This window comes from Hyalella azteca, unplaced genomic scaffold (genome assembly GCF_000764305.2).
Source record: "Hyalella azteca isolate HAZT.00-mixed unplaced genomic scaffold, Hazt_2.0.2 contig16116, whole genome shotgun sequence".
NCBI lineage: Eukaryota > Metazoa > Arthropoda > Malacostraca > Amphipoda > Hyalellidae > Hyalella > Hyalella azteca.
This window is the reverse complement of record NW_025945943.1, coordinates 10,654-19,235: the sequence shown is the minus strand read 5'-3', so window position 1 is coordinate 19,235 and position 8,582 is coordinate 10,654. Positions and strand designations below refer to the sequence as shown.

At 37.4% G+C, this 8,582-nt stretch overlaps 1 protein-coding gene across 1 annotated transcript; it reads right to left on the bottom strand.

Annotated features, from left to right (window-relative positions):
• Nucleotides 1–211: 211 nt before the first annotated feature.
• On the bottom strand, nt 212–7,441 carry LOC108669998 (60S ribosomal protein L23a; the record flags this gene model as incomplete). Its single annotated transcript, XM_018157439.2, has 6 exons — nt 212–355; nt 1,490–1,601; nt 1,733–1,756; nt 2,511–2,638; nt 3,714–3,904; nt 7,417–7,441. Coding segments are annotated over 6 exons (606 nt in total), but the record flags the coding sequence as incomplete, so codon positions are not given.
• Between the last annotated feature and the right edge of the window lie 1,141 nt (nt 7,442–8,582).

Sequence of the window (8,582 nt, the reverse complement as noted above, 5' to 3'; positions counted from 1 at the left end):
CCAAAGTATACGTAGCGGCCCAAGCACATGTAGCGGCCTAAGAACAAGAAGCGCTTTAAGTACACGTAGCTGTCAATTTCTTGTCTGATTGGTGATTTTAGCTTAAAAAGCCGTCGGTGATTGGCTAGCCGTGTAAAGAACTCCTAGTTATTTTCCGACAGTAAGGACCACAATGAACAAAAACTTTAAAAGGGGAAATAAAAAACAGAGCCCGGGATGGCGCCATATTTTAGATGATGCCGATCTTGTTGGCGACGTCGAGCGCGTCGTAGTCGGACGCCAGCTTCACGTAGGCCTTCTTGAGCCCATCAGGTCTGATGAGCGTGTTGATCTTGTCAGTGTTGATCTCGTACAGCTGCAGGGTGAGGGATCAGACCTTTAGTTGAGACCAGCAACAGTTGAGACCAGAGTTTGGACCAGCAACAGTTGAGAGAAGAGATTAGACCAGCAACAGTTGAGACAAGAGTTTAGACCAGCAACAGTTAAGACAAGAGTTTAGACCAGCAACAGTTGAGACCAGCAACAGTTGAGACACAAGAGTTTGGACCAGCAACAGTTGAGACCAGCAACAGTTGAGACCAGCAACAGTTGAGACCAGCAACAGTTTAGACCAGCAACAGTTGAGACCAACAACAGTTGAGACCAACAACAGTTGAGACCAGCAACAGTTGAGACAAGAGTTTAGACCAGCAACAGCTGAGACAAGAGTTTAGGCCAGCAACAGTTGAGACCAGCAACAGTTGAGACCAGCAACAGTTGAGACCAGCAACAGTTTAGACCAGCGACAGTTTAGACCAGCAACAGTTGAGACAAGAGTTTAGACCAACAACAGTTGAGACAAGAGTTGAGACCAGCAACAGTTGAGACAAGAGATTAGACCAGCAACAGGAGAGTCTACCTCACAACACGGCAGCTACACGACTAGTCACTTAACGCTAATTAGGTTGAAATTAAATTAAATTACATTGTAAAGTCTCTCGTTAAATCAATGCAAAAATAGCTTGGAGAAATCTAGCAGAGGCAAAAACTTTAAAAATGAAGTACAAACTTCAAGGGCAAACATGTAAACAAACTTCAATCATATATGATTGAAAGCAGAATAAGGCCATGGAATTAATAAAAAGAAGTTAACAAATTTATTACTTAATAGACCGAAATGAAAATAAAGTTAAGATTTAATATTTTTGAGGATATTTCAAAGTGAACATAGCCTCAAGAAAATTGTAAGCAATCAAATTCTGCAATTGCTACAAGTTGATTAACATATTTATTCATCTAATAGCTAAATGAATAATAAAATAAATGCAAAACTGCCTAGAGCAAATAAATTCAGCAATTTTCACTAGCTAAGAATAAAAACTCAGCGAGCAGCCAACTGAATGCGAATAATTGTAATGTGTGAACAACTACGAGTTCACCAAAACCATATCTAAATGAGGGGAAACAATAACTAAACGCATTAAAAAATATATAATAATAATAAACATACCTTCTTGACGGCCATCTTGATCTGATGCTTGTTAGCGTTGATGTCGGTGATGAAGACGAGCGTGTTGTGCTCCTCGATCTTCTTCATAGCGGCCTCCGTGGTGAGGGGGTACTTGNTTAGTCTGGACTCTCCACCCGAGCCACCCGGCCATGATTGCATCTGAGGCCGTACAGCCTCGGGTCTCATCGAGACACGCAAGCCCCCCCCCCACGACAAGGACGAGATGGCACGGGGGGGTAGTACTTGATGATGCTGTACTTGTCCAGCCTGGGTACACAAGTGGTACCCAGGTACATTGAGTTACAGAAAGATTGTACACCAAGAAATCGTTAGAACATCAATTATTGTCAAGCATTTATACCTGCTCATCCTGGGTGGCTGGACTTGCCGGGGAAGCTTGAGAGTGGGACATATGTGCAGTGCTTATGTCTAGCATGTATATATGGCTGGTATATACTCAATGCCTAGCATGTAATTATGTCTAATATTTATGTCTAGCATGTATCTATGTCTAGTATATGTGTTACATCTAGCATGCATATACATATGTCTACCATGTAACTATGTCTAGTACCTATGTCTGGCATGTTACTATGTTTAGTATATATGTTTATTATGTACTCATGTCCAGCATTAGTANGTGGTACCCAGGTACATTGAGTTACCAAAAGATTGTACACCAACAAATCGTTAGAACATCAATTATTGTCAAGCATTTATACCTTCTCATCCTGGGTGGCTGGACTTGCCGGGGAAGCTTGTTGTTATGTGAAGTGCTTATGGCCAGCAGTTGTACCTGGTCTAGCATGAACTTATGTCTAGCATGCACTTATACTCATCATGTACTCCTGTCCAGCATTAGTACCTGGTCTTCCTAGGCATGCTCTTCCTGGGGTACTTGGGCTTGCGCGGCAGCTTGAGTGTGGCACATATTTGAAGCATCTATGTCTAGTACCTATGTCTGGCATGTTACTATGTTTAGTATATATGTTTATTATGTACTCATGTCCAGCATTAGTACCTGGTCTTCCTAGGCATGCTCTTCCTGGGGTACTTGGGCTTGCGCGGCAGCTTGAGTGTGGGACGAACATGGAAGCGACAGGAGGTCCTGATCCTCTTGATACGCACGCCATGGCGGCCCTTGATCACCTGCAACACAAATGATTTGTTTACATCACTTGTGTAAAATATGAATAACCTGTTTGAAACATAATATGTGTAAAATATGAATATATTGTTTGAAACATAATATGTGTAAAATATGAATATATTGTTTGAAACATAATATGTGTAAAATATATAAATAACTTTTTTAGCACATAATATGTGCAAAATATAAATAAATTTTTTGACACATAGTAAAAATGGTAACTATAATCTAATTGCAGAGGTGTGTGGTGACAACAGAGGTGTGTGTGGTGACAACAGAGGTGTGTGTGGTGACAACAGAGGTGTGTGTGGTGACAACAGAGGTGTGTGGTGACAACAGAGCTGTGATGCTAACACAACTTGACAATGTATTTTTTTCACATTGACAAAAATTTTTATATACACTGTCATTGATTCAATTTTTGTTGTCCATGATGTAAATGAAAATCGTTCATTGTCTTCAGAGCATAATATTTTCAATGGGATATTAATTGCCCAATTTACATTTAATACTAGAAATTCTCAATATAACTTAAATTCCAAAGATTGGGCTCACAATATTGAAATAATTTTCAATAAATTGAAGAATTTTGAATAGGAACATCTATTTGGTAACCTGTATAAAACAATCAAGGTAAACCTGTATAACCTGTATAAAACAATCACCTGGTTACATGAATACATATGTAAATTTAATTATTTTAGCTAATTTCAAAATAGATTTTAATATACAATTTAGAAAGTTATTGTCATTGTAAAATTTTTCAGTTTTTGAAGAGACATGAAAGGATGAAAAGTAATGAAGGAACTAAGATATATGCATCTTTCCCATAAAAACACTATAATTAATCAAATATATGGCACTTTCTTAAGTGGTGCTAGGCACTGTCTCCAGGGAAGTTTGTCATAAGAGCATTTGTCATTAACATGTCAAATAGAACTTTAAACAATGCTCTATGACATCCAAATAAATTGTTACACAACTATAAATCCCGCGTTATACACATTATATATTAGCAATATCTCTATAATTCACATGTTATACACATGTATATATCATGCATAAACAAGTTACCCTGGTCGCTGTGTCAATAGCCTTCTTGATAACCAGCTTCTTCTTCTTGGGCTTGACAGCAGCAGCCTTGCCGCCCTTGACAGGCTTGACGGGCTTGACAGACTTGACGGACTTGACAGGCTTCTTGGCCTTGTCCTGCTTTGGTGGTGCAGGCTTGGTGGTGGGGCGGGCGGCAGGCTTCTTGGCCGCCGCTGAAATTCACAATTGCATTACTCATAAAGTCATAATTGATGATATAGGACGCCAGAATTTAATTTTTTTAAATGAACTTAAATGAAACCTGCTTAAATACAGGGTTGTTCTAAATGATGGACCAAATTTATCAAGTTTGCATTAATTTAAGTTTATTAAGTTTAAATCCAAAATGAATAATTCATACACTAATGGAAAGAGAAGGATTCAACGTTTTTTTTTTACATATTTATAAATGTTCAAAATGTCCCTAGTGACATCTTGATCTCCAAAACTTTTTGAATCAGTTACTTCCTGAGCAGGACGCTTAGGAAATGAAGATCAGGCTCTACACTTCTGGTCTCCGAGATCACCTGATCTTACCCCATGTGACTATTTCTTATGGGGTTACGTCAAGGAAGCTGTTTACGTCCCGCCTCTACCAGCAACTCTGTTTTGTAAAGGTTTTACAGAATTATAGGTTCCCAGGAATTACAGGTAAATTTCCCAAGAATGTACAGGTAAAATGATCATTTCACAAGTAAATTTTAAAGTAATGGGAGGGATTGTGCAATTAAAATTTTAATTATTGGATTTAGGAAAAGGCTATGGGGCAGGGTATATATAATCCCAAGGTGGAATAACATATGTGGATTTTTTTCTTTGAAATATTAACAACAGATAATGTAAAGGATAGAAATTTATTCATTGAAAATGTCATTGCCAGGCAGTTACAGTGTAATTGTAAGAAAGTTAGTTTCATTTAGTTAAACAAGAAGCATCATGCACAGCACATGGGTATTGTCTAATGCCTGGGGATGAACGGGACTGGTTTTTGGGCATGGTGGAATTATGGAAGAGACTTTTTAGCGTATTTTCTCATTTATGGAAAAAATGCACTATTGTGCTCGCCATGTCCATCTGTCTGTCCGTCCGTGACCACATTTTTGTCAATGAGAAAATGCGCTCTCTGTCACTCACTGCAGTGAGTACTGAGTTATATTTTTAGCATTGTTTGTCCATAGACATCACACTCTCCACCTGCAGAATGACATGTGGAGTGGGGGTGGTAATTTTGGGTTAGTCAACCATCCTCATGACATATTTTCAATCAAGAAAGAGTTCTAATGTCCAATAAAGTAACAGTTCTAATTTTTCTCAAAGTTCATACAGGGGAACAGATTTAATATTTTGAACTTTCTAATGTTTTACTTTTACAATAGGTATATATATTACATTTTGAAAAGTACAGTTCACTGTGAACAATAATTGATCAAGCACTTTTGCTAAAAATTTGAGGAAGGAATTTGTATATCAAAATTCTCAAGGCTCAATAAATGGCATGAAAAAATATATATTGCATTACTCAAAAAGATATATTGCATCCATGGTTGAAGGCATTCAAATATCAGACATGAAAATGCTCCTAGATCATGGCTTATAGTTTCAGTGAAATCAGATTCTTTTATATTTACTTTGAAATGGCGGCACCATGCAGGCAATAGTGAACTTATGAGGAAAATATCTATTCTCTGAACCATGGCTGGATTTTTCAAGCCATGGTTTTATGGATTTGCACGCCACGATTTCATTTCTTTGAGCCGTGAATTTAATATCTCGGCCATCATTGGCCATGAAGTGCCATTTACAAGCAGCAAACTCATTTACAAAGTCCTGTAAATGTGTTACCCCAAATCTCTAATTTACCCTAGAAACAGCAACAATACATTGGTCTTTACTATTAGTGGCAACTGAACATGTGATAATGCAGTCTGACCACTCTGACGTGACTGCAACTATGTAATGATTGTGATTTGCGATAGCAAGTAAAAAATATATAAGGACATGAGGAAGGATCACAAACAAAAATCACTAAGCACTTGATTCATAGGCTCTACTTGTTATCATGACATTGGGAGCGTTGAAGTACTGCATAAGTTGAAAAATTGTATGAAATGACATTTTTGCAAAGTACAAAACTGATTTTTTCAATCAAACAAAAATACATGACATTAGAGCTGCAAGATTTTATACCTACTGAAATTAAATGATAGAGCATCAAAATTTTCAAAAAAGTAAGACTTTCCCCAACTAGATAGTTAATTATTGGAATGAAACTGATTACAATTTGATTTGATACCACTGTGCAGAGAGTGGATGAATATTACTAGATCTTTGGCAACGCTTCAGTAGCAAAATTTACGCCTTCAGAAGATCTTGCCAACACATTTAGATTGAAATTCTTGCATTTAATATATTTGTCAGTCTCCGGCCAACTATTTTAAAAAAAGTAAGGTTTCTGGTAAGTTGGATGGATCAGGATGCAATGAAGCTTGTCCGGAAATCAGTTGCAATGAGTTCCCGCCTAAAATGTAAACATCAAGTTTACAATTACGTAGTTGCGGTCACATTAGAGCATTATCACATGTTCGGTTGACACTTGCTGTACAATCGGACTGATTTTAGGGTAAAATTAGTTATTTGGGGTAACATGTGCATGCAACCTTGTAAATAAGTTTGTGGCTTGTAAATAGTTTTTCAGTACTCAGCGTAAATGGCTTTTCATTAAAAATTACCCTGCAACACATCTTAAAATTACCCGGCGACGCTTAGGGCTTAAAAACCCATATATTGGCGACGCTGCATCCACCCTCTGCGCCCTGGATTTGATACTATAATTCCACCCTGGTCACAGTCACAGAAAAACATTGTGGCATTTTATACATCTGTTTTGGACACATAAAAACTAATTCCAATACAGCTCGGAATTAGACACACACAGCTCGTTCCGAGCTGTATCGTATTCCCTTACAGCTCACACTGTCACACACACACACACAGGGCGTTGGAATTCCAACACAAGGCGTCGGAATTACGAATTACGGTTTTTGGGTTTTGAAGCATTCTCAGAATCAGTCTCACAATATGCTGAATTTAGTCACACACAGCATCAGAATTCAGCGATTTTGTAGATTTGAATTCTAAAGGCTTTTAAATAAATATGGCAACAGTTTGTGACGTTTCATCATTGCTGGCCCCAGGGCCCGTAGTGTGGTGTTTTGACTTTTGAGAGCGACGTAAACCAATCAGAACTCCAGTTACGCATATGGTGATCTTTTTATAGCCATTAATTTCTTGCTACGTCCTTAAAGTGTCCGAATACGGTGTGTTTACCCTTGGTATGTTAAACAATCTTTTTCACCCAGAATTTTTAGAAAATAGCTAATTCCAAATATTCCAGATTAGCTTTTGGACACAATTCCCCACTTAGCCTATTATTTACATTCAAAGGATTTATGAAAAAATTTTGAAGCAGATGAGGCAATTAAAAATGAATTGAGTGAAAAAATTCCTCGTTTGCTACTATAACATAAATGATTAGTATTGACTACAACTTAGGTAGCTACAAATAGGCCTACCTTAGCTACCTACAAGAACATCCTAAGAAGAGGTCTAGGCATAAAAAAATAAGACTAGGGTACATGATATAAAATTAGCTCCAAACTCTTAAGCCATTATTTGAGATACTCACGTGCCAACTTCACTTGGCGACAGGTTTATCTGTAAAGAAAAGAAATATTTAATTACTATTGAAATAATGAACGTAGAATAAATTGAACAAATATTTGAATGTTGAAAATCAAACTGACTCACAGCTCACGCATCACTTCCTGAAAGTTGAATAGAACACTAAAGTCTTACAGAGTCCTACCGCTGTGTCTGAATTGGTATACACAAATTACTAGCAGAATCATCTCATCGTAAAATACGTTTATTCCAGCTAATACTGAATAATTTCGAAGCTTCATGTAGGCTCCTGTCATTGATATTTGTTAGCAGCCTAGCAGGCAATAATTTATTTCACTTCGCGGTGATAAAGTGTACTTGCATTCCGGTGAAAAAATTTACGCTTTCCCTTTATCACGTATTACTGATATTCATTATAAAATCTTGAAGTTCTAAATTGAAAGGTTTCATGTGGAAAAACAAAAGAAACCCAAATCTGGGAACAAAACCCCCAGATAGCCAACCGGCAGCGGCAGGAATGTCCAAGATAAAAGGAAATGAACTTGAACCCTGCCCTTCATCAGCACCAGAGAGAACTTAAGTCATAATTGATGATATAAGATGCCAGAATTTAATTTTTTAAACCCTGCAGTGGTTATATACTATAAAAAAACTGACAAAATTACTGGTATTTTCTGCCAATTTTGTCAAGGTCAACTTTTGTATGCATTGGAAATGTGTAATCCTATAACCACTGTACAGCATAACTGGTTATATTAAAAAAAAAAAGAATTGTCAATGCAACTAATTCTATGAACTTGAATGAAACCTGCTCAAATACAGGGTTGTTCTGAATGATGGACCAAATTTATCAAGTTTGTATTAAGTTTAAATCCAAAATGAATAATTTGTACACCAATGGAAAGAGAAAGATTCAACGTTTTTCTCACACATTTATAAATGTTCAATATGTCACAAGTGACACCTTGATCTCCAAAACTTTTTGAATCAGTTACTTCCTGAGCAGGACGCATAGGTAATGAAGATCAGGCTCTACACTTCTGGTCTCCGAGATCACCTGACCTTACCCCATGTGACTATTTCTTATGGGGTTATGTCAAGGAAGCTGTTTATGTCCCGCCTCTACCAGCAACTCTGTTTACGTCCCGCCTCTACCAGCAACTCTGTTTA